The sequence below is a fragment of the Balaenoptera borealis genome (genome assembly GCF_965194805.1).
Source record: "Balaenoptera borealis genome assembly, chromosome: 1".
Taxonomy (NCBI): Eukaryota; Metazoa; Chordata; class Mammalia; order Artiodactyla; family Balaenopteridae; genus Balaenoptera; species Balaenoptera borealis.
Window position 1 is genome coordinate 90,467,903 of NC_138860.1, and position 26,705 is coordinate 90,494,607.

Here is a 26,705-nt window from a genome sequence, read left to right on the forward strand (position 1 = left end):
AGTTTATAGCAGGGTGGTCACGAAAGACCTCACTGGGAACAATTTTCCCCACTCTGGGAATTAAATCAAGTCCTCTTAAATCCTCTTCACACAAGTTATTAGATGCTGATCCAGACTAACTGAATCCCTGTGGCTGATCACAGCAATTAAATAATTTTGCATTTATGTTAATAAAATTTCTATTTCCTTGCTTATAGAGACCATCTGTCAGGCACAGAGAGAGGGGAAAAGAGTTTTATTAAATCCTTACTCTACTTCCAATGACAACAATGATAGTTCATAGTCCATTTCCCAAGGCCTGTCCCCCTGCCCCTCCCCACCAAAAAACCATGAAATCTGGATGTTGATGTGGTCTGGGACCTGGTTATGGTGATTGATGGCACCTATAGAAAGGCCAGTCACCCTTAGCAGAAAACATACTCTAGGGGGAACAGAAGAAATTACAGGAGATCAATAGCCATCCTTCATCCCCTAAACCTGGTGTGTAGAATTTGCATTAGACAGAAAATACCTAAAATTGAGCTAAATGTGCTAGAGATTCTAATTCTAAAATGTTGTCTGAGTTTGCATATACAAATCATTTGTTCATGAAAATAATAGTCCTTAATGGGTATTTTACCAGTTTTAACAAGCAGCAATTATGATAAGAGACCAAAAGATTTTCCCCAGGGAAAAGAAAATCCTATGGTCCAGAAGATTTCTACAGTTTCTTCCTCTGCACTTGGAGTCTTCATGTCTCGTAAAGTTTCTCCACATTAGGTGTTAGGTAAGTAACAAATTTGTAATTTGATTGTCATCCATTCAAACTTGAGGCCTTAGACCTTGCATTTGTTCCCATCTTCATACAGCCAGCAACCAATGAGCCACTTAGTCTGGTGGAATGAAAATATTTGTTTTTAAATATTATAACAACTACCCCTTCATAGTCATAAACTATCTAATCCTCATACTATCTACAAGATAGATATTTTTCCCACTTTATAAATAAGGAAACTGAGGCTGAGAGAATCTTGAAGAAGTAAAAATCTAACCTACTTCAATGTGATTCTAAAGTTCACTCTTTCAAGTGCTATTTTTGATGTTGATCGGACTCTCCAAAAAGCAAGGGTACAAACACAAACAGCAGGATGCCCTTTTGGACTTGAGAATTTAGTTAGGCCAGTGGTTCTTAAATTTTTTGGACTCAAGACTCCTCATGTATTCTTAAAGATTATTGAGGACCCCAAAAACCTTTCATTTATGTGGGTCATATTTATCAGTATTTACCAAATTAGAATTAAAACTTGGAAAAACTTATAATTTATTAAAAAATAAACCCAGTATATTACCATAAATAAATTGTTAATGAAAAATAACTTTTCCAACAAAAATTAATAAGAAGGGGAGTATTACATTTTTGCAAATCTTTTCAATGTCTGGCTTAATAGGACATAGCTGGATTCTCACATCTGCTCTGTATTCAATCTGTCACCATATCACACATCACATAGTCTCTGGAAAACTCCACTGTACGCTCATGAGAGAAAAAGGCAAATAGCATCTTGCATTAGTTTCCTAGGGCTGCTGTAATAAATCTGTGTTTGTGTCTCGAGGCTGCCATAACAAAGTACCACAGACCAGGTGGCTTAAAACAATAGATATTTACTCTCTTGCAGTTTGGGGGGCCAGATATTTGAAATCGAGGTGTCAGCAGGGTTGGTTCCTTCTGGAGGCTCTGAGGGAGAATTTGTTCTATGCCTCTTTCCTAATTTCTGGTGGTTGCCAGCAGTCCTTGGTGTTCCTTAGCTTATAACTCACTCTGATCTCTGCCTCTGTCCCCAATGGCATTCTTCCCTGTGTATTTCTGTATGTCTCTCCTTATAAGAACAATAGTCATTGGTTTTAGGGGCTACTCTAATCTTGAATGACCTCATCTTAACTCGATTGCATCTGTGAAGACCCTATTTACAAATAAGATCGCATTCATAAGTCCTGGTAGACATGAGTTTTGTGGGGATAAACTCAGTACAGTCCACCTTCTGGTTCCCCAAAATTCATACCCATCTCACGTGCAAAATGCACTCACTCTATCCCAATATTCCCCAAAGTCTTCACCTATCATGGTGTCCTCTCCATCTATGGACTTGTGAAACTAGAAACAAGTTGTCAGCTTGCAAAATAGCATAAGAAGACAGTCCCATTTTAAAAGGAGAAAATGGAAAGAATAAAGGAGTCACCGATTTAAGTGTTTGCAGTGCAGAGGGGCAGATTTCCTAAGGTTTCAAAACCTGAGCATAATTGTGTCTTGATCTGTCCTCTGGGCCAGAGGCTTCATCAGCACCCCCCTCTAGACCCACAGATGCCTTGTGGGCCCCACCCTCTCAGTTGTTAGCCTGGGATACAGTCTTATCCTCTGGGCAGCCCATTTCCTGCTTACAGAAGCCCAGAAGTCTGGCAGCCTTCCTTCATTTCTTGTCTCTGTCCCCCATGCCAAGCAGGCAGTTTTTGCTAATGGAACATTCTCAAAAGCCATCAGTCTTCGTGGATGTCAAGGAGATCCACGCCATTAGACGTGAGGGTTCTCCACAGGTCCTTCCTGGATAGTCTCACCTCTGTTCCTAGCTTCTGCTGAGATGGTTGATTATACTCATGGTCACAAACCTAATTTCTCCACTAGGTTTTCCAGCTGCACCCTTGATGAACTCTCCAGAGCATGCCTTAGCATTCCCTGCAATATGGACAGGCTGTGAATTTTCCAAATCATCATGTTCAGGTTCCTTTTCGCTGACCATTTCCTTCCTCGGTTTATCTCTTTCCTCTTGTATTTTACTATAAGCAGCAAGAAACCAGGACACATCTTCCATGTTTTGCTTGGAAACGTCAGCTGGAAATCTAATTTCATTGTTTATAAGTTCTACTTTTTACCCAAAAGCAGAACACAATTCAGCCAAGTTTTCTGCCACTTCGTAACAAGGATCACTTCCTCCACTGTCCAATAACATGTTCTTCATTTCCATCTGAGGTCTTAGCAAAAGCACCTTTAATGTTCATATTTATACCAACATTCTGTTCATGATGTAGGAATTCTCTAAGACGCTTGAAGTGTTCTTTACTTTCCCCATCACTTCCTTCTGAACCCTCACCAAAAGTGCTTTTACTGTTATCTCTACCAACAGTCTCCTCAAGGTAATCTAGACTTTCTTCTATCATGTAGCTCAAAATTCTTCCCGCTTTCACCCATTACTTGATTCCAAAGCCACTTCCATATTTTTAGGCATTTGCTATAGCAGTACCTCACTTCCTGATACCAAAATTTGTTATCAGTTTCCTGAGGCTGCTGTAACAAATGACCACACTGGGTGGCTTAAAACAATGGATATTTATTCTCTTGCAGTTTAGGAGGTCTGAAACCAAGACCTAGTAGAGAGTTAGTTCCCTCTGGAAGCACTGAGGGAATTTGTTCCATGCCTCTCTACTAGTTTCTGGTGGTAGAATCCTTGGTGTTCCTAGGGTTGTAGCTGCTGTCACTCCAATCCCAATCTCTGCCTCTGCTGTCCCATGGCCTCCCTCCCTGTGTGTCCTCACATGGCATTCTTTTTTTTTTTTTAATTTTAATTTTACTGGAGTATAGTTGATGTACAATGTTGTGTTAGTTTCAGGTGTACAGAAAAGTGATTAAGTTATACATATACATGTATTATTCTTTTTTAGATTCTTTTCTCATACAGGTCATCATACAACATTGAGTAGAGTTCCCTATGCTATACAGCAGGTCCTTGTTGGCCATCTACTTTATATATAGTAGTGTATGTATGTTTACCCCAAGCTCCTGATTTATCCCTCCCCGCCACATTTCCCCTTTGGAAACCATAAGTTTGTTTTGATATCTGTAAGTCTGTTTCTGTTTTGTAAATAAGTTCATTTATATCATTTTTAAATTAATTCCACATATGAGTGATATCGTATGATATTTGTCTTTCTCTGACTTACTTCATTTAGGATGATAATCTCTCGGTTCATCCATGTTGCTGCAAATGGCATTATTTCATTCTTTTTTACGGCTGAGTAATATTCCATTGTATGTATGTACCACATCTTCTTTATCCATTCATCATCTGTCAATGGACTTTTAGGTTGCTTCCATGTCTTGGCTATTGTAAATAGTGCTGCAATGAACATTGGGGTGCATGTATCTTTTTGAATTATGGTTTTCTCCAGATATATGCCCGGGAGTGGGATTACTGGATCATATGGTAGTTCTATTTTTAGTCTTTTAAGGAACCTCCATACTGTTCTCCATAGTGGTGGTACCAACAGTGTAGGAGGGTTCCCTTTTCTCCACATCCTCTCCAGCATTTATTGTGTGTAGACTTTTTGATGATGGACATTCTGATTGATGTGAGGTAGTACCTCATTGTAGTTTTGATTCGCATTGCTCTGATAATTAGTGATGTTGAGCATCTTTTCATGTGCCTCGTGTTTGTTTTTTTTTAACGTAGAGCTGCATGAGCTGTTGTATAGTTTACAGATTAATCCCTTGTTGGTTGCTTCGTTTGAAGATATTTTCTCCCATTCTGGGGGCTGTCTCTTCATTTTGTTTATGGTTTCCTTTGTTGTGCAAAAGCTTTAAGTTTAATTAGGTCCCATTTGTTTATTTTTGTTTTTATTTTCCTTACTCTATTAGGTGGATCCAAAAAGATATTGCTGAGATTTATGTCAAAGGGTGTTGTCTATCTTCCCCTAAGAGTTTTATAGTGTCCGGCCTTACATTTAGGTCTTTGTCCATTTTGAGTTTATTTTTGGGTATGGTGTTAGAGAATGTTCTAATTTCATTCTTTTACATGTAGCTGTCCATCACATGGCATTCTTATAAAAGCAAATCATTGGATTTAATCTTATCTAGAATGACCTAATCTTAACTAATTATATTTGTAAAGATCCAAATTCCAAATAAGGTCACATTCATAGGCTCTGGGTGGACATGAATTCCTGGAGGACATTATTAAATTTATTGTTTTGAAATATTTTTGACCTTGTGGACTCCTCGGAAGAGTCTTCAGACCCCTAGGGGTCTTGGAATATAGTTTGGGAACCACTGATTAAGATGTGATTTATCTCGGTTCTAGTCCATGCCTTTCAGAAGTTATCTTAAACTAAGTAGTGGTGAAGTTTGAAACTCTAGCTGGACAATTCTGAAAACTACAGAAGAGCTTTCAAATATTCGTAATGTCTGTTGGCACCAATCTATCAAAAGTAATGACATGCTTCAAAATTGTGACTCATTGCTGAAGAAGCTCAGAACTCAATCAAGAATTGAGAGAAGTTAACTGAAACCTGAGTGCAAATATAGGATTCCTGTTACCCAAATCACATGAAAGAACTGGAAGAGGTATGATCTTTGAGTCCCCTATTGATATAGGAAATAGTTTTGAAAAAGGACTAAACATATCCTTATATGCTTCAGAAAGAATGACATGGGTTAATTTAGTCCCTATATCTCCTCTGTAGTCTCAAAATCTTGACCAGTAAGTAGGACTATTTCCTTAGCCTGTCTATGATGGTGACTGTAACATGAGTATGAATTACTGTTCCAGTAACCTTAGCCAACTAGAGATTAAACTGTCCCATAGCTAAATAAATATCTTTTCAACCCTGGGAAGGTTTGGAAATAAGTAAAGAATGAATAAGCACTCAAAAAAAAAAAAAAAAAGTAACAACATCAATGTACCTAATAGAAGAAATGTCTTAAGTGATGTTGTCTTTATGCCTCTTTGTTCATATTATCAGAGTTAATGAGATTAAAAGATGCCCAATGTACTTACTCATATTAGACATCTATTGTAAAGATTCTCTGTAATATCTGACAGATAACATTTTAGTCCATTTCTTTCCAATCTTATCTATGTATATATTGGAATCATTCTATAGGTTTATACCTTGTATGTCTCACACAGTAAAAGTAACATATTCTGTGTTTACTCTGAGCCAGTGGTAAGTACTTTATAATAACTTCAGTGTAGGTAGCATCATGCCATTTTGTAGATGAGTAATCTGAAACATAACCAGGTTAGGTAATTTGTTCTACAGAAGCTGTATTAGTTATCTATTGCTACGTAACAAATTACCCCAAAACTCAGTAAGCTTAAAGCAACAGACATTATGATCTCATAGCTTGTGTGGGTCAGGAATCCAGGCGTAGAGCTGTTGGGTACTCTGGCTTAACTAGGGGTGAACCTGCTTTCAGTTCACTCAAGCAGTCGTTGGCAGGATGCAGCTTCTTACAGGCTGTTAGACTGAGGACCTCAGTCCCTCACTGGCTGTTGTCCGGAGATTGCCCTCAGGGCATCTCACAACATGGCAGCTTGTGTTTACCAGAGCGATCAAGAAGACCTGAGAGAGCACGAGCAAGGCAGAATTCAGGGTTTTATAACCTAACCTTGGAAGAGATATCCTATTACATTTGTTGTAGTCTATTCTTTAGAAGCAGGTCACTAGGTCCAGCCTACGCTTGGGTGGGTAGGGATTATACAAGGGCAGCTAGCACTCGGCCCTACCAAGGATCGGGCCAGTGACTGCGGTACACATCAGAGCTGTTCGCATCTCACAACCTCAGAAATAAAGAGATAGGACTTAGAATATAAGGTGATGTTATCCTTAAGAGCCTCAGTCCTATCTCAAAACTAAGGCTCTTAGATTATGAGGAAAGGGGATGGATTGTAGATACTGTTTGTAGGCCAGGTGGCTTCCTCCTAAGCTCCTGCCTGGTCTGGCCTGGAAAGGCTGCACTGATGGATAGGTGAGTAGAACCCTACATGCCAGTGACAGACACCACTGTCTCCTTGGTCACTGTCCTAGATGCTCTGCTAGACTTCTTTGGGATGAGATATGACTTATGATACTTGTCACAGAGAAACACTTTAATTAATACAATTACTACACTAAGCACCTAACTTCTAGCCAGGGAATCTCAAATTGTTAAGCATATACTTTGTATTAGGAGTATACCATCTAAGCTTATTTGAAATAAATATATATAGACATATGGAGATTTATTTATTTCTATTTTAAGTTAAGCTTAGATGGTATACTCCTAATAAACCATTCATGAGCCTCCTCTTTATGGCATTACAGGCTTCCATAGGTAACAATGCATCATTTGCAAGAGATTATTCATTAAATGGTTTCAGTACAAAGGATTGTATGTAGCCAATGGCTGGCTAAACCAATAAATTCTGACTTAATGACTAGAAATTAGCTTGGCTTAGAATTTTTTTTTAAACTCACCTGTTAACCTCAAACCTTTAGGTAAGGAGTTTCAGATACTTTGACCAAAAGCTATATAGCTCAGTTACTTACTGTACATTTCACTTTATCTGAGGTAAGTTCCCCTTCTCTTTGATTAGTGCACAGCAAGGCATCTCTACTTGACTACTCTTTAATTAGAAACAACTACTTAGAGAAGTATAAACAGCAATTAATTAGGAGCTTTTTATACACAGATAAAACCACCTACAAGAGGTTAAGTTTAAAGAGGCTGTTCTAGATAACTTTTATGGTCCCTTTCAGTTCTGTAAGTCCAAGAATCTGCATTTATGGGCAGAGGGCAATCAGTTACATACCTGATTGTCTCAGTAGGCAGTAAAACCTAATACAGAGAGGCAACAAATTACCCAACAAATCTTCTGACATAAAAGAAATAAGGAAAACTTCTGAAATGTTAATTTCAACTCTAGTGAAACAAATACTTAATTTTAAAAAAGTTCTTTGCTTCCTGCTAGAAGGGAACAACTCCTGCAGGGCTTGCCATTCAGAGCACAGATTTTAAACTAGTCTGTGTTTCAGGCCAAGAAATGGAGCCCATACTGCTATGTTGGAATTCCCTCAGGCAAAGTTAGGAAACACATCCTAGGATCTTTCTTTTGCAACATGATAACCTCTTATTTATTTCAAAGATTACACCAACTCTACTGCTGCTTAGTTTGGAAGTCCTTTTCAAGAAAAAGTTGAAAAAGGCACCACATTTCAGTTCTAAGTCAATGTTAAAATCAGCTTCTCCCTCTTTTTCTTTTTCCTCTTCTTTTCTTCCAAGTGGCTGGTAGCATCAGCAAAAAACATAACTTCACTTTTTGCCTCACATTCCCTCTTGAGATAATCAAGACCTGCCAGGTTGAAGCCGATAACATCCTGAGAAAGAATACAAGAGAGATGAAATAAACTTCCTCTCAATTCAGTTCAATATCGCAGCATATGTGAGTCAGGGGAACCAAAGCTTCATGTGTTGTTACTCATCCTTCCCTAAGGTTCTTCCTGGTTTGTTTGTTTGTTTTCCTTATGTCTACTAGCTCCAACGAAAACCTCATCTTAAATACACATGCATGTCAGGTCAATATCACCAAAGACAGGGCATAGCACACTATGCTACTTGTAAGTAACATACACACTAGAATTTTCCCCTCCTTGTTCTGTCTCTACAAAGATACTTACCCGGACTTGGCTGACTTTTGAAATAGTTGTTTCCTTTAATTTTTCAATCACTGGCACAAGCATTTCGTTGCTAGTGATCTGGCCAAAGTGAATCCTAACAAAAATAAAACCAGGCATGTCACAAAGAAGGATAGTGGTTCTAGCTCTACCTATCCCTTCTAGAACTAGCAAACAGACAAAATGTCCAAAAAAAAATCATTTCGCCAATCATGGAAATACAGAAATGCTTCTAGGAAAAAAAACTAAAGAAGTTTCTTCCTACTATTCAGTTCTATCCAATAACAATTTTTAAAATACTATCCTAACATTCAACTCATTTGCAAAGCTGACTCTTTGCAATCTACCAGGTGGCCACAGATTTTGACAATGGTATTCTATGGAAAGATCAGAGGAAAATGAGCCTTCTAAGAATTGCTAACTCAAAGATTTATTAATATTTCAGCCATAAAAAAAGAGATGATCAAACTCTGACCTAGAGTACCAAGGTGCCCTTGATGATTCATGCTCCTTTAACCTCCACATTCACCCTCACCCTCAGTTGTGACCTGCCATATCTACCTGGTAGAGGTAGCACCCATCTACCATCCCAATATGCTAGAAATATTCACTGTGTTTCTCTTAGAATCAGTAACCCCAATTCAGTAGCACATATGCCATAGCAATAAAAAATAAACTGTAAATATGACAACAGAATAATATAAACATATCATTGTTCTTCATTTGCTACTATCCTGAAAGAAATAAAGGAATGAAGGGTTACTGATCATGAAAAAAGGCCAATTCACCAAATACACCTGTTTTCTTCTTTTTAACTATTTGGTATTGGCTGAGCAGTTTCTGTTTTCCTAATAGCATTTTAAGGAATGTTCAAATTTGCCTCTATTCCTGTCCTCTGATATAACAGCCTGAGACTGGGGGACAGAGTGGGAGATAAGAATATATTACGCCTTTGTAAATATATTTTCCCTCTGTTACATACTAATAAGAATTCTTCCTAGAATATAATCTAATGAACATTTTATGTTTCTTAGTTCCCTCCAAATATGCCCCTATTCTTCTATTTGTACTTGTAGAGACCTGGGAAATAAACTGACTACTCCTTAAAATGCTGTTATGAAAACAAAACCATTTAGTTTAAACTCAGTAGTCAAAAAGAAACACTGAGGCAGACTGGCCATTCAGAGATGGGCTTCCGGCAAACTGACTAGAAACGGAGCTGCTACCTTAGACTGTAACCTGGAGACCTCTGCCTGCCTAAGCATCCTTAGCAACATAGTACCTCATGCTACTTAAAGAGTTGGGTCATCACTATCTGCGTTTTACGAGCGAGACTGATTCCAAAGGATAAGAATTATGTCAGGCAGCACTGAAATTCCCAACAGTCTCTGAAACGGGAACATCACATTTCTTAATCCCAAAGCATGGACAGCTTCAGGTGAGGCACTACTGGAGCAGTTATGCGGATGAGACATGATATACTTTTGGAAAGGACGTTACCTGAGGAGAAAGAAGAGGCACCTACATAGAAGTTCAACATCAGAGCCCAGCTGGATGAATTCATTAAAGAGCTTAAGAATGTCTGGGATGTAAGAGAAAGGCAGCACAAGCAGAGATTCTTCCAGCTCACTGAAGAGGAAAAAATAAACATTAAAAATGCCACGTTTCTTAACATGGTCAATTTAAAAATCTTTTCCTCTCCTATTTTTTTCTTCTACTTTTATACTTGAGTAGATCTTACCCATCCAGAGTTAAACATACATCTGTATTATGAATGGTTCTCTCTTTTCAACATTTTGGTTTTTTATATTTAGTATTTTAACCTACTTGATGCATTCTGGTCCATGGCATGGTAGGAGAATCTAACTTTTTTTTTTCAGATAACCAATTTCTTTAAAGCCTTTTGTTGTATATCCCATCTTTACATGATACTTCTTTTACCATTTATTGAGTCCTTCTATATCATAGAGTGTTCTAGGGCTTTAGAGTCTGTTTTGATAACTGATTCTGACAACAATCCTGTACTGTTTTAATTTTGCATTTTTACAGTTTTTTAATCTAGGAGAACAGCTCCCTCTTGTTCTGGTTTTGGTTTGTTTTACTTTTCTTGAGCTAGTTCTATTATTTCATCAATTCCAACTAGAACTCTCAAGAGGATTTCAATTGGGATCACAAACCTACAGATTAGTTTAAGAAAAACCAAATCTTTAAAACACAGAATCTTCCCATCTAGGAATACATCGTACCTCCATTACTCTAAATTTTCTTTTACATTTCTCTAGCAAAGTTTCATTATCTTAGATAGGTCCTGTTTGTTTCTTGTATGGGATATATTCAGATATTGTGATTTGTTATTAAAAAATGATAACTCTCAGTAGATCAAACTCAGATATTATTCCAAAAATGAATGACAAAAGATATAAAAAAATTCTTAAAAAAATGGTAAGAGAAACAACTATAAAGCACAAGAAAGGGAAAGTAAAAATTCACAGGAAAAAATACAAATGGCCAACAAATATAATAAAATTTTAACTTTGTTAATTAAAAAGGAAAATAACACAGTACCACCTTTTGCCTCTCAAACCAGCAAAGAACTTTTTAAAAGCTGGTAAAAGTCATTACAGGCACTCTGACAGTAATTAAGCAACATAAACCTTTAAAAAGCTCATGTCCATTGATTAGTTAATAGACTGATAGGACCCTTAAGAAAAATAATCAATGATGACGACAAAGATTTATATATAAAGGTGTTTACTGAAGCAGTATTGATAACAGCCAAACACATATGCACCACCCAATAGTAACTATACGTACAATGGAATATTTTGAACTAATTCAATGATGTGTTTTTGAAGAATATTACTAAAGTGAGCAAGTGCTCAGGAAATATTCTGTGAAAAAGGACAGGATATAAAAATGTATACATATGATTCCAACTGTGTATGTACACAGAAAATAAGCCAAAGGAAATATACAACAAAAAATGTTAACAGTTGGTACCTGTGACTGAATTATAGATGATTTCATTACCTAGGATATAAAGTAGCACTGCCCTTCATTTGTCCTTTTTAAAACTATTCAATATCTCCCTTCATATTTTAGGAGGAACCTTCTAGTTCTAATTCAAAAAGAACATTATAATGAATTATTTTCCATCAAAATTTTGACATAGTTAAGCCTCTAAAGAAGATAACCATCAATTATAATGTCTGTTTATCTCATGTTCGGTAAATGGTATTAGCTGTAATAACTGTGCACCGGCACTCACCTTGACTTGATTCCTTTAAAAATCTCCAACACATAAGCTGAAGGCTATAAAGGAAGTGTGACAGCATTAGTGATATTCTTGATTTCTTAACTGAAGCTCTCTAATTTCCATCTCCTAAAAACCAGGGATATCTCTCCTTCTTATGAGAAACTGTTCTAAAAATGGCACTACATGCATGGGCTTAGACTGAGTCAGATCTGGGTTCACAATCCAGCTCTGCCACTTATCAACTATGTTCCCTTCAATCTGTAAGTCAGAACAGTCTCCTATCTATAAAATGAAGACACACTGACTCACATTACTATTGTGATGAATGAAACATGCAAGTAAAGTATTGAGTAATTAAAGATCACTAAAAGCATACATTGTCCCAGTATTCTCCCTCTCTCCTCTTTTATCTGACTAATTTATATCAACTTTTCCTCCAAAAACTTCAGTTTCAATGAATAGAATCTTCAGAGGGCTGTGGATACTAAACATAAATAAGCACTAAAAAAAGAATGCCAGTCCAGTCCAACCAGAAAGGATGACCTGAAGTTACACTAAAATGGTCCTTTTGAAATACAAAATGTCTTAGAGGATTCCAGCATTCAAGAGATTTTTAATGACAAAGTATTTCCCAATACGTCTATTCTAAAATCAAAATGCCTCTTCACTTCCTCTCTTGTGCCTGAAAGTAACCTTAGAATAACCAAGGGGAAACCATTAGTCTACTCACAGAGATACTGCCATAAGCCATCAGGATGGGGTTGATGGGAAGAGGAACCTATGAAGAAATTATTAAATCAAGTCATTAAAAAACAAGCCTTTGATAGTGCTTATCACAGGCAGGGTCATAACAATATTTTACAGTTTTGAAAAGAGAGACCCTAAAAACTGATCCTAAAGAATTATTAAATTATTTAATAATAACTTTTAGTTTCAATAGTGCTTATTTATCAATGAGTCTGGGCAATACATTTCATCTAGAAATCTGAAATGTTTACCTGCCTCCCAAACGAAAGCAGGAATCTGAGTTTTTAACTCAATACAATAATCACCATGATCTCAAATTAACTATCCTTGGCTTTTTATTAAGACAAAGCTTCTCAATTCCTTCTTTCTAATGTTTGAATTAGAAAAGATTTTATTACATTTATCTCATTTCCTGAGTTAATAAATCCCCAAATGATGTTTTTTCCCTCAGGAATTGTCTCCATTTATAAATGTTTCTCAGACCGTAACTTAATGGACTGTCTTACCTCTTTCCCTGCAGCTTTACAAATGGCTTTGTGTTCTCTCATTTTTGCAGTTTCTTCTCGGTACAGCTCAATAGCCTCCATGATCCTCTCAGCCTACACAGATGATGGCAAAGGACAGAAATCATCACAACAAACTCACCATCCCACAACACTGCAAATGGAAGGCCTGATGAAAAGTTACCAAATGAAATTGCTTGAATCAGTTTAATAAAGATGTGCCAACAGTGTGCCAAACAGCATTCAAAGATGTCTTCGGGTTTTGTTTTGTTTTGTTTTAAATTTTACTTATTTTTGGCTGCGTTAGGTCTTTGTTGCTGCGCACAGGCTTTCTCTAGTTGTGGCAAGTGGGGGCTACTCTTCTTTGCAGTGCGCAGGCTTCTCATTGCAGTGGCTTCTCTTGTTGCGGAGCATAGGCTCTAAGTCTGTGAACTCAGTAGTCGCAGCACACGGGCTTAGTTGCAGCATGCAGGCCCTAGAGCATGCAGGCTTCAGTAGTTGCAGCACATGGGTTCAGCAGTTGTGGCTCGTGGGCTCTAGAGCGCAGGCTCAGTAGTCGTGGTGCACGGGCTTCGTTGTTCCATAGCATGTGGGATCTTCCCAGACCAGGGACTGAACCCATGTCCCCTACTATGGCAGGCGGATTCTTAACCACTGCGCCAGAGGGAAGTCCCTGATTTTTCTTTTTTAATTTACAAGGAGACTGGGTCATGGATTCAGGTGAGACTACAAGTGGACACACTGAGTAGGGCAACTCCCAGGAACACCTGAGAGGCGCCACTTTCAGGAGATCAAACCTTCCTTTCTAGAAACCAGGTGCTGATCCAACAGATTCAGCACTACTTCTGTCCTTGGTTACAAGGGAGGAAAACAGAGGTTATGCTCTTCATCTGTAAATTTCATCAACTTTTTGCCACAAAAGGCCTATCTGGTTGGGATCCTATTTAAAGATGAGATACAGGGGAACAATCAAGACAGCGGAGTAGAAGGACGTGAAGCTCACCTCCTCCCACAAATACATCAAAAACATATCTACATGTCGAACAGTTCTCACAGAATGTCTACTGAATGCTGGCAGGAGACCTTAGACCCCTGAATGGGCAAGAAAATCTCCATGTAACCAGGTAGGACAGAAGTTTAAAAAAAAAAAAAAAAGAAAGGAAGGAAGTCATCGGGTTGGGACCTGCGCCCCAGGCAGGGAGCTGTGAAACAAGAAAGGTTCTTGCACCCTGGGAAGTCCCCTCACCGGCAGGGAGATCATCCAGGACAGAGGAAGAGCTTCAGAGCCTTGGAGAAGAACACAGCAACTGATCTGCAGCAGCTAGAATAGAGACCTGCACAGAGGGTCAGCGCAACTGCTCTACACTCCCCAGCCTGAGACACGTCTGCCAGTATGGGCGAGGGCTGGGTGGGGAAACTTGGGCTTTGGAGAGGTGCTGTTATGTGGGCAGTGTGCGAGGGGAGGCGCAGAAGCCACCCTGCAGCCGATTTCCCTGAGCGAGCTCTCAGGCAGCAGGACACTGCCTACCTACATGAGCTCCAGGAGTGATCACGAGCCGCCTCTGCTCCCATCGTGTGCTCCGGGGGCACACATGAGCTACCACTGCTGCTGAGAACCCCACGACCAGGCACCAGCCACTGCATCTGCACACCCTCTATTAAGGGGATAATGGCCAGCACACGTTGAGAAAAGAGGCAACAGGCATCCATACGAAAATGAGCCCTTGCACCAAAAATATTAAACCCACGCAGGCTACACAGGGATGCTCCCAGATATAAACAGCCCCCCAAGACCACAGTAGATAGACCTCTTCAGTCTAACAGACACTGATTTCAAAAAGGAGATAATGAAAATACTGAAGGGATTAAGAAAGGCTATCAACAGAAATGTAGAGTACTATAAAAAGGAACTAGAAACAATAAAGAGGAACCAAGAAAAATTAGAAAACTCATTTGTCGAGACAAAAACTGAACTACAGGCAATGAACGGCAAAATAAATAATGCAAAACGAATAACTGACCTGGAAGATAGAATGATGGAAATCACCCATCAGGACAGCAGACAGAAAGCCAAATGAGAAAAAAATGAAAGAAATACAAGAGACCTATGGGATAATATAAAATGTACCAATCTACACATAATCGGGATTCCAGAAAGGGAAGAGAAAAGGGGATTGAAAATGTATTTGAAAAATTACGGCTGAAAACTTCCAAAACCTAAAGAAGGAAACAGATAAGCAGGTACAGGAAGCACAGAGGGTCCCAAACAAGGTAAACCCAAACAGACCTACACCAAGACATATTATAATAAAAAAGGCAGAGGGGAGAAGATGGTGGAAGAGTAAGATGCGGAGATCACCTTCCTCCCCACAGATACATCAGAAATACATGTACACGTGGAACTGCTCCTACAGAATACCCACTGAACGCTGGTAAAAGACCTCAGACCTCCCAAAAGGCAAGAAACTCCCACGTACCTGGGTAGGGCAAAAGAAAAAAGAAAAAACAGAGACAAAGAATAGGGATGGGACCTGCACCAGTGGGAGGGAGCTGTGAAGGGGGAAAGATTTCCACACACTAGGAAGCCCCTTCGTGGGCGGAGACTGACGGTGGCAGAGGGGGGAGCTTCAGAGCCATGGAGGAGAGTGCAGCAACAGGGGTACGGAGGGCAAAGCGGAGAGATTCCCGCACAGAGGACCGGTACCGACCAGCACTCACCAGCCCGAGAGGCTTGTCTGCTCACCCACTGGGGCGGGCGGGGGCTGGGAGCTGAGGCTTGGGCTTCGGTCGGATCGCAGGGAGAGGACTGGGGTTGGCGGTGTGAACACAGCTTGAAGGGGTTAGTGCACCACAGCTAGCCAGGAGAGAGTCCGGGAAAGTCTGGAGCTGCCGAAGAGGCAAGAGACTTTTTCTTGCCTCTTTGTTTCCTGGTGCGCGAGGAGAGGGGATTAAGAGCACTGCTTAAATGAGCTCCAGAGATGGGCGCGAGCCGCGGTTATCAGCACAGACCCCAGAGACGGGCAGGAGACGCTAAGGCTGCTGCTGCTGCCACCAAGAACCCTGTGTGCGAGCACAGGTCACTCTCCAAACCGCCCCTTCCGGGAGCCTGTGCAGCCCGCCACTGCCAGGGTCCCGTGATCCAGGGACAACTTCCCCGGGAGAACGCACGGCGTGTATCAGGCTGGTGCAACATCACACTGGCCTCTACCGCTGCAGGCTCGCCCCGTATCCATACCCCTCCCTCCCCCCGGCCTGAGTGAGCCAGAGCCCCCAAAGCAGCTGCTCCTTTAACCCTGTCCTGTCTGAGCGAAAAACAGACTCCCTCAGGCGAACTACATGCAGAGGCGGGGCCAAATCCAAAGCTGAACCCCGGGAGCTGTGCGAAAAAAGAAGAGAAAGGGAAATTTCTCCCAGCAGCCTCAGAAGCAGCGGATTAAAGCTCCACAATCAACTTGATGTACCCTGCATCTGTGGAATACCTGAATAGACAACAAATCATCCCAAATTGAGGAGGTGGACGTTGGGAGCAAGATATATTATTTTTTCCCCTTTTCCTCTTTTTGTGAGTGTGTATGTGTATGCTTCTGTGTGAGATTTTGTCTGTATAGCTTTGCTTTCACCATTTGTCCTAGGGTTCTGTCCGTCCATTTTTTTTTGTTTTGTTTTGTTTTTACTTTAAAATAAAATTTTTTTTCTTAATAATCTTTATTTTTTTATTTTAATAACTTTATTTTTTTTATATTACTTTTATTTTATCCTCTTTCGTTCTTTCTTACTATTTTGTCTCACTTTTATTCTGAGCCATGTGGATGAAAGGCTCTTGGTGCTCCAGCCAGGCATCAGGGCTGTGCCTCTGAAGTGGGAGAGCCAACTCCAGGACACTGGTCCATAAGAGACCTCTCAGCTCCATGTAATACCAAATGGCAAAAATCTTCCAGAGATCTCCATCTAAACACCAAGATCCAGCTTCACTCAACGACCAGCAAGCTACAGTGCTGGACACCCTATGCCAAACAACTAGCAAGACAGGAACACAGCCCCATCCATTAGCAGAGAGGCTGCCTAAAATCATAATAAGGCCACAGACACCCCAAAACACACCACCAGATGTGGACGTGCCCACCAGAAAGACAAGATCCAGCCTCATCCACCAGAACACAGGCACTAGTCCCCTCCACCAGGAAGCCTACACAACCCACTGAACCAACCTTAGCCACTGGGGACAGACATGAAAAACAACAGGAACTATGAACCTGCAGCCTGCGAAAAGGAGACCCCAAACACAGTAAGTTAAGCAAAATGAGAAGACAGAAAAACACACAGCAGATGAAGGAGCAAGGTAAAAACACACCAGACCTAACAAATGAAGAGGAAATACGCAGTCTACCTGAAAAAGAATTCAGAATAATGATAGTAAGGATGATCCACAATCTAGGAAATAGAACAGACAAAATGCAAGAAACATTTAACAAGGACCTAGAAGAACTAAAGAGGAAACAAGCAATGATGAACAACACAATAAATGAAATTAAAAATACTCTAGGGAGGAGAGAAGATGGCGGAAGAGTAAGACGCGGAGATCACCTTCCTTCCCACAGATACAGTAGAAAAACATCTACATCTGTGGAACTGCTCCTACAGAACACCCACTGAACGCTGGCAGAAAACGTCAGACCTCCCAAAAGGCAAGAAACTCCCCCCGTACTTGGGTAGGGCAAAAGAAAAAAGAAATAACAGAGAAAAAGAATAGGGACGGCACCTGCACCAGTGGGAGGGAGCTGTGAAGGAGGAAAGATTTCCACGCACTAGGAAGCCCCTTCGCGGGCAGAGACTGCAGGTGGCAGAGGGGGGAAGCTTTGGAGCCACGGAGGAGAGCGCAGCCACAGGGGTGCGGAGGGCAAAGCGGAGAGATTCCCGCACGGAGGATCAGTGCCGACCAGCACTCACCAGCCCGAGAGGCTTGTCTGCTCACCCGCCGGGGCGGGCGGGGCTGGGAGCTGAGGCTCAGGCTTCGGTGGATCGCAGGGAGAGGACTGGGGTTGGCGGCGTGAACACAGCCTGAAGGGGTTAGTGCACCACAGCTAGCCGGGAGGGAGTCCGGGAAAAAGTCTGCAGCTGCCGAAGAGGCAACAGACTTTTTCTCCCCTCTTTGTTTCCTGGTGCGCTAGGAGAGGGGATTCAGAGCGCCGCCTAAACGAACTTCAGAGACTGGCGCGAGCCGCGGCTATCAGCGCGGATCCCACAGCAACAGGGGCGCAGAGGAAAAAGCGCAGAGATTCCCGCACAGAGGATCAGCGCCGAGCAGCGCTCACCAGCCCGAGAGGCTTGTCTGCTCAGCCGCCGGGGCGGGCGGGGCTGGGAGCTGAGGCTCGGGCTTCGGTTGGATCGCAGGGAGAGGACTGGGGTTGGCGGCGTGAACACAGCCTGAAGGGGTTAGCGCACCACAGCTGGCTGGGAGGGAGACCGGGGGAAAAAGTCTGCAGCTGCTGAAGAGGCAAGAGACTTTTTCTTGCCTCTTTGTTTCGCGGCGCACAAGGAGAGGGGATTCAGAGCGCCGCCTAAACGAACCCCAGAGACTGGCGTGAGCCGTGGCTATCAGCGCGGACCCCAGAGACGGGCGTGAGACGCTGGGGCTGCTGCTGCCGCCTCCAAAACTCCTGTGTGCGAGCACAGGTCACTCTCCACACCGCCCCTCCCGGGAGCCTGTGCAGCCCGCCACTGCCAGGGTCCCGTGATCCAGGGACAACTTCTCCGGGAGAACACACTGCACGCCTCAGGCTGGTGCAACGTCACGCCGGCCTCTGACGCCGAAGGCTCGCCCCGCCTCCTCTGTACCCCTCCCTCCTCGCGGCCTGAGTGAGCCAGAGCCCCCGAATCAGCTGCTCCTTTAACCCCGTCCTGTCTGGGCAGGGAACAGACGCCCTCAGGCGACCTACACGCAGAGGCGGGTCCAAATCCAAAGCTGATCTCCAGGAGCTGTGCGAACAGAGAAGAGAAGGGGAAATCTCTCCCAGCAGCCTCAGAAGCAGCGGATTAAAACTCCACAAACAACTTGATGTGCCTGCATCTGTTGAATACCTGAATAGACCATGAATCATCCCAAATTCAGGAGGTGGACTTTGGGAGCAGGATATATTAATTTTTCCCCTTTTCCTTTTTTTGTGAGTGTATATGTATATGCCTCTGGGTGAGATTTTGTCTGTATAGCTTTGCTTTATAATAGCTTTATTTTACTTCACTATATTATAGCCTCTTTCTTTCTTTCTTTCTATTTTTTCTCCCTTTTACTCTGAGCCGTGTGGACGAAAGGCTCTTGGTGCTTCAGCCAGGCATCAGGGCCGTACCTCTGAGGTGGGAAAGCCAACTTCAGGACACTGGTCCACAAGAGACCTCCCAGCTCCACGTAATACCAAACGGCAAAAATCTCTCAGAGATCTCCATCTCAACATCAAGACCCAGCATCACTCAATGACCAGCAAGCTACAGTGCTGAACACCCTATGCCAAACAACTAGCAAGACAGGAACACAGCCCCATCCATTAGCAGAGAGGCTGCCTAAAATCATAATAAGGCCACAGACACCCCAAAATACACCACCAGACGTGGACGTGCCCACCAGAAAGACAAGATCCAGCCTCATCCACCAGAACTCAAGCACTAGTTCCCTCCACCAGGAAGCCTACACAACCCACTGAACCAACCTTAGCCACTGGGGACAGATACCAAAAACAACGGGAACTACGAACCTGCAGCCTGTGAAAAGGAGACCCCAAACACAGTAAGATAAGCAAAATGAGACGACAGAAAAACACACAGCAGATGAAGGAGCAGGGTCAAAACACACCAGACTTAACAAATGAAGAGGAAATAGGTAGTCTACCTGAAAAAGAATTCAGAATAATGATAGTAAGGATGATCCAAAATCTTGGAAATAGAATAGACAAAATGCAAGAAACATTTAACAAGGACGTAGAAGAACTAAAGAGGAGCCAAGCAACGATGAAAAACACAATAAATGAAATTAAAAATACTCCAGATGGGATCAATAGCAGAATAACTGAGGCAGAAGAAAGGATAACTGACCTGGAGGATAAAATGGTGGAAATAACTACTGCAGAGCAGGATAAAGAAAAAAGAATGAAAAGAACTGAGGACAGTCTCAGAGACCTCTGGGACAACAATAAACGCACCAACATTCGAATTATAGGGGTCCAAGAAGAAGAAGAGAAAAAGAAAGGGACTGAGAAAATATTTGAAGAGATTATAGTTGAAAACTTCCCTAATATGGGAAAGGAAATAGTTAATCAAGTCCTGGAAGCACAGAGAGTCCCATACAGGATAAACCCAAGGAGAAACATGCCAAGACACATAAGAATCAAACTGTCAAAAATTAAATATAAGGAAAACATATTAAAGGCAGCAAGGGAAAAACAACAAATAACACACAAGGGAATCCCCATAAGGTTAACAGCTGATCTTTCAGCAGAAACTCTGCAAGCCAGAAGGGAGTGGCAGGATATACTTAAAGTGATGAAGGAGAAAAACCTACAACCAAGATTACTCTACCCAGCAAGGATCTCGTTCAGATGTGATGGAGAAATTAAAACCTTTACAAACAAGCAAAAGCTGAGAGAGTTCAGCACCACCAAACCAGCTTTACAACAAATGCTAAAGGAACTTCTCTAGGCAAGAAACACAAAAGCAGGAAAACACCTACAATAACAAACCCAAAACATTTAAGAAAATGGGAATAGGACCATACATATCGATAATTACCTTGAATGTAAATGGATTAAGTGCTCCCACCAAAAGACACAGGCTGGCTGAATGGATACAAAAACAAGACCCATATATATGCTGTCTACAAGAGACCCACTTCAGACCTAGAGACACATACAGACTGAAAGTGAGGGGATGGAAAAAGATATTCCATGCAAATGGAAATCAAAAGAAAGCTGGAGTAGCAATTCTCATATCAGACAAAATAGACTTTAAAATAAAGACTATTACAAGAGACAAAGAAGGACACTATATAATGATCAAGGGATCGATCCAAGAGGAAGGTATAACAATTGTAAATATTTATGCACCCAACATAGGAGCACCTCAATACATAAGGCAAATACTAACAGCCATAAAAGGGGAAATCGACAGCAACACAATCATAGTAGGGGACTTTAACACCCCACTTTCATCAATGGACAGATCATCCAAAATGAAAATAAATAAGGAAACACAAGCTTTAAATGATACATTAAACAAGATGGACTTAATTGATATTTATAGGACATTTCACCCAAAAACAACACAATACACATTTTTCTCAAGTGCTCATGGAACATTTTCCAGGATAGATCATATCTTGGGTCACAAATCAAGCCTTGGTAAATTTAAGAAAATTGATATCGTATCAAGTATCTTTTCCGACCACAACGCTATGAGACTAGATATCAATTACAGGAAAAGATCTGTAAAAAATACAAACACATGGAGGCTACACAATACACTACTAAATAACGAAGTGGTCACTGAAGAAATCAAAGGGGAAATCAAAAAATACCTAGAAACAAATGACAATGGAGATACGATGACCCAAAACCTATGAGACGCAGCAAAAGCAGTGCTAAGAGGGAAGTTTATAGCAATACAAGCCTACCTCAAGAAACAGGAAACATCTCGAATAAACAACCTAACCTTGCACCTAAAGCAATAAGAGAAAGAAGAACAAAAAAACCCCAAAGCCAGCAGAAGGAAAGAAATCATAAAGATTAGGTCAGAAATAAATGAAAAAGAAATGAAGGAAACAATAGCAAAAATCAATGAAACTAAAAGCTGGTTCTTTGAGAAGATAAACAAAATTGATAAACCATTAGCCAGACTCATCAAGAGAAAAAGGGAGAAGACTCAAATCAATAGAATTAGAAATGAAAAAGGAGAAGTAACCACTGACACTGCAGAAATATAAAAGATCATGAGAGATTACTACAAGCAACTCTATGCCAATAAAATGGACAACCTGGAAGAAATGGACAGATTCTTAGAAATGCACAAACTGCCGAGACTGAACCAGGAAGAAATAGAAAATATGAACAGACCAATCACAAGCACTGAAATTGAAACTGTGATTAAAAACCTTCCAACAAACAAAAGCCCAGGACCAGATGGCTTCACAGGCGAATTCTATCAAACATTTAGAGAAGAGCTAACACCTATCCTTCTCTAACTCTTCCAAAATATAGCAGAGAGAGGAACACTCCCAAACTCTTTCTACAAGGCTACCATCACCCTGATACGAAAACCAGACAAAGATGTCACAAAAAAAGAAAACTACAGACCAATTTCACTGAGGAACATAGATGCAAAAATCCTCAACAAAATACTACCAAGCAGAATCCAACAGCACATTAAAAGGATCATACACCATGATCAAGTGGGGTTTATCCCAGGAATGCAAGGATTCTTCAACATACGCAAATCAATCAATGTGATACACCATTATTAACAAATTGAAGGAGAAAAACCATATGATCATCTCATTAGATGCAGAGAAAGCTTTCGACAAAATTCAACACCCATTTATGATAAAAGCCCTGCAGAAAGTAGGCATAGAGGGAACTTTCCTCAACATAATAAAGGCCATATATGACAAACCCACAGCCAACATCGTCCTCAATGGTGAAAAACTGAAACCATTTCCACTAAGATCAGGAACAAGACAAGGTTGCCCGCTCTCACCACTATTATTCAACATAGTTTTGGAAGTTTTAGCCACAGCAATCAGAGAAGACAAAGAAATAAAAGGAATCCAAATCGGAAAAGAAGAAGTAAAGCTGTCACTATTTGCAGATGATATGATACTATACATAGAGAATCCTAAAGATGCTACCAGAAAACTCCTAGAGCTAATCAATGAATTTGGTAAAGTAGCAGGATACAAAATTAATGCACAGAAATCTCTTGCATTTCTATACACTAATGACGAAAAATCTGAAAGTGAAATTAAGAAAACACTCCCGTTTACCATTGCAACAAAAAGAATAAAATATCTAGGAATAAACCTACCTAAGGAGACAAAAGACCTGTATGCAGAAAATTATAAGACACTGATGAAAGAAATTAAAGATGATACAAATAGATGGAGAGATATACCATGTTCCTGGATTGGAAGAATCAACATTGTGAAAATGACTCTACTACCCAAAGCAATCTACAGATTCAATGCAATCCCTATCAAACTACCACTGGCATTTTTCACAGAACTAGAACAAAAAATTTCACAATTTGTATGGAAACACAAAAGACCCCGAATAGCCAAAGCAATCTTGAGAACGAAAAATGGAGCTGGGGGAATCAGGCTCCCTGACTTCAGACTATATTACAAAGCTTCAGTGATCAAGACAGTTTGGTACTGGCACAAAAACAGAAATATAGATCAATGGAACAGGATAGAAAGCCCAGAGATAAACCCACACACATATGGTCACCTTATCTTTGATAAAGGAGGCAAGCATATACAGTGGAGAAAAGACAGCCTCTTCAATAAGTGGTGCTGGGAAAATTGGACAGGTACATGTAAAAGTATGAAATTAGAACACTCCCTGACACCATGCACAAAAATAAACTCAAAATGGATTAAAGACCTAAGTGTAAGGCCAGACACTATCAAACTCTTAGAGGAAAACATAGGCAGAACACTCTATGACATACATCACAGCAAGATTCTTTTTGACCCAGCTCCCAGAGAAATGGAAATAAGAACACAAATAAACAAATGGGACCTAATGAAACTTAAAAGCTTTTGCACAGCAAAGGAAACCATAAACAAGACCAAAAGACAACCATCAGAATGGGAGAAAATATTTGCAAATGAAGCAACTGACAAAGGATTAATCTCCAAATTTACAAGCAGCTCACGCAGCTCAATAACAAAAAAATGAACAACCCAATCCAAAAATGGGCAGAAGACCTAAATAGACATTTCTCCAAAGAAGATATACAGATGGCCTACAGACACATGAAAGAATGCTCAACATCATTAATCATTAGAGAAATGCAAATCAAAACTACAATGAGATATCATCTCACACCAGTCAGAATGGTCATCATCAAAAAATCTAGAAACAATAAATGCTGTAGAGGGTGTGGAGGAAAGGGAACACTCTTGCACTGTTGGTGGGAATGTAAATTGATACAGCCACTATGAGAACGGTATGGAGGTTCCTTAAAAAACTAAAAATAGAACTACCATACGACCCAGCAATCCCACTACTGGGCATATACCCTGAGAAAACCATAATTCAAAAAGAGTCATGTACCAAAATGTTCATTGCAGCTCTATTTACAATAGCCTGGACATGGAAGCAACCTAAATGTCCATCGACAGATGAATGGATAAAGAAGATGTGGCACATATATACAATGGAATATTACTCAGCCATAAAAAGAAATGAAATGGAGGTATTTGTAATGAGGTGGATGGAGTTAGAGTCTGTCATACAGAGTGAAGTAAGTCAGAAAGAGAAAAACAAATACAGTATGCTAACACATATATACGGAATCTAAGAAAAAAAAAAAAAAAGGCCATGAAGAACCTAGTGGCAAGACAGGAATAAAGACACAGACCTACTAGAGAATGGACTTGAGGATATGGGGAGGGGGTAGGGTGAGATGTGAAAGGGTAAGAGAGTGTCATGGACATATATACACCACCAAATGTAAAATAGATAGCTAGTGGGAAGCAGCCGCATAGCACAGGGAGATCAGCTCGGTGCTTTGTGACCACCTAGAGGGGTGGGATGGGGAGGGTGGGAGGGAGGGAGATGCAAGAGGGAAGAGAAATGGGAACATATTGTATATGTATAACTGATTCGCTTTGTTATAAAGCAGAAGCTAACACACCGTTGTAAGGCAATTATACTTCAATAAAGATGTTTAAAAAAAAAAAAAGAAATATGCCACCCCCAAAAAAAAAAAAAATACTCTAGAAGGGACCAGTAGCAGACTAACTAAGGCAGAAGAACGGGTAAGTGACCTGGAAGAAAAAATAGCGGAAATAACTACGGCAGAGCAGAATAAAGAAAAAAGAATGAAAAGAACTGAGGACAATCTCAGAGACCTCTGGGACAACATTAAACGCACCAACATTCGAATTATAGGGTTGCCAGAAGAAGAGAAAAAGAAAGGGACTGAGAAAAGATTTGAAGAAATTATAGTTGAAAACTTCCCTAATATGGGAAAGGAAATAGTTAATCAAGTCCTGGAAGCACAGAGAGTCCCATACAGGATAAATCCAAGGAGAAACATGCCAAGACACATGTTAATCAAACTATCAAAAATTAAATATAAATAAAACATATTAAAAGCAGCAAGGGAAAAACAACAAATAACACACAAGGGAATCCCCATAAGGTTAACAGCTGATCTTTCAGCAGAAACTCTGCAAGCCAGAAGGGAGTGGCAGGATATACTTAAAGTGATGAAGGAGAAAAACCTACAACCAAGATTACTCTACCCAGCAAGGATCTCGTTCAGATGTGATGGAGAAATTAAAACCTTTACAAACAAGCAAAAGCTGAGAGAGTTCAGCACCACCAAACCAGCTTTACAACAAATGCTAAAGGAACTTCTCTAGGCAAGAAACACAAAAGCAGGAAAACACCTACAATAACAAACCCAAAACATTTAAGAAAATGGGAATAGGACCATACATATCGATAATTACCTTGAATGTAAATGGATTAAGTGCTCCCACCAAAAGACACAGGCTGGCTGAATGGATACAAAAACAAGACCCATATATATGCTGTCTACAAGAGACCCACTTCAGACCTAGAGACACATACAGACTGAAAGTGAGGGGATGGAAAAAGATATTCCATGCAAATGGAAATCAAAAGAAAGCTGGAGTAGCAATTCTCATATCAGACAAAATAGACTTTAAAATAAAGACTATTACAAGAGACAAAGAAGGACACTATATAATGATCAAGGGATCGATCCAAGAGGAAGGTATAACAATTGTAAATATTTATGCACCCAACATAGGAGCACCTCAATACATAAGGCAAATACTAACAGCCATAAAAGGGGAAATCGACAGCAACACAATCATAGTAGGGGACTTTAACACCCCACTTTCATCAATGGACAGATCATCCAAAATGAAAATAAATAAGGAAACACAAGCTTTAAATGATACATTAAACAAGATGGACTTAATTGATATTTATAGGACATTTCACCCAAAAACAACACAATACACATTTTTCTCAAGTGCTCATGGAACATTCTCCAGGTAGATCATATCTTGGGTCACAAATCAAGCCTTGGTAAATTTAAGAAAATTGAAATTGTATCAAGTATCTTTTCCGACCACAACGCTATGAGACTGGATATCAGTTACACGAAAAGGTCTGTAAAAAATACAAACACATGGAGGCTACACAATACACCACTTAATAATGAAGTGATCACTGAAGAAATCAAAGGGGAAATCAAAAAATACCTAGAAACAAATGACAATGGAGACACGATGACCCAAAACCTATGGGATGCAGCAAAAGCAGTTCTAAGGGGGAAGTTTATAGCAATACAAGCCTACCTCAAGAAACAGGAAACATCTCAAATAAACAACCTAAACTTTTACCTAAAGCAATTAGAGAAAGAAGACAAAAAAACCCCAAAGTTAGCAGAAGGAAAGAAATCACAAAGAGCAGATCAGAAATAAATGAAAAAGAAAT

The 26,705-nt window shown here is 40.5% G+C and overlaps 2 protein-coding genes across 4 annotated transcripts in view; one reads left to right on the forward strand and one right to left on the reverse strand.

Annotated features, from left to right (window-relative positions):
- SPAG17 (sperm associated antigen 17) overlaps positions 1 to 13,214 on the forward strand; it is a 233,777-nt gene extending 220,563 nt beyond the window's left edge. The window contains exons 48-49 of the mRNA XM_082369949.1: positions 620 to 766; positions 13,020 to 13,214. Coding sequence (XP_082226075.1) covers positions 620 to 759 — 140 coding nt within the window. The 3' untranslated portion in view covers positions 760 to 766; positions 13,020 to 13,214. The remainder of the gene's footprint in view (positions 1 to 619; positions 767 to 13,019) is intronic.
- Positions 801 to 26,705, reverse strand: part of WDR3 (WD repeat domain 3) — a 60,530-nt gene continuing 34,625 nt past the window's right edge. Inside the window, exons 22-27 of one of the 3 annotated variants that reach the window (XM_082369002.1) lie at positions 12,970 to 13,062; positions 12,447 to 12,494; positions 11,729 to 11,772; positions 9,961 to 10,089; positions 8,464 to 8,557; positions 801 to 872 (exon numbers count right to left, since the gene is read on the reverse strand). In XM_082369002.1, the coding sequence (XP_082225128.1) occupies positions 816 to 872; positions 8,464 to 8,557; positions 9,961 to 10,089; positions 11,729 to 11,772; positions 12,447 to 12,494; positions 12,970 to 13,062 (465 nt within the window). In that variant the 3' untranslated portion in view covers positions 801 to 815. Of the gene's footprint in view, positions 873 to 6,385; positions 8,164 to 8,463; positions 8,558 to 9,960; positions 10,090 to 11,728; positions 11,773 to 12,446; positions 12,495 to 12,969; positions 13,063 to 26,705 lie in introns of those variants that run through there. The other 2 variants (XM_082369000.1, XM_082369001.1) reach the window with 2 other exon arrangements.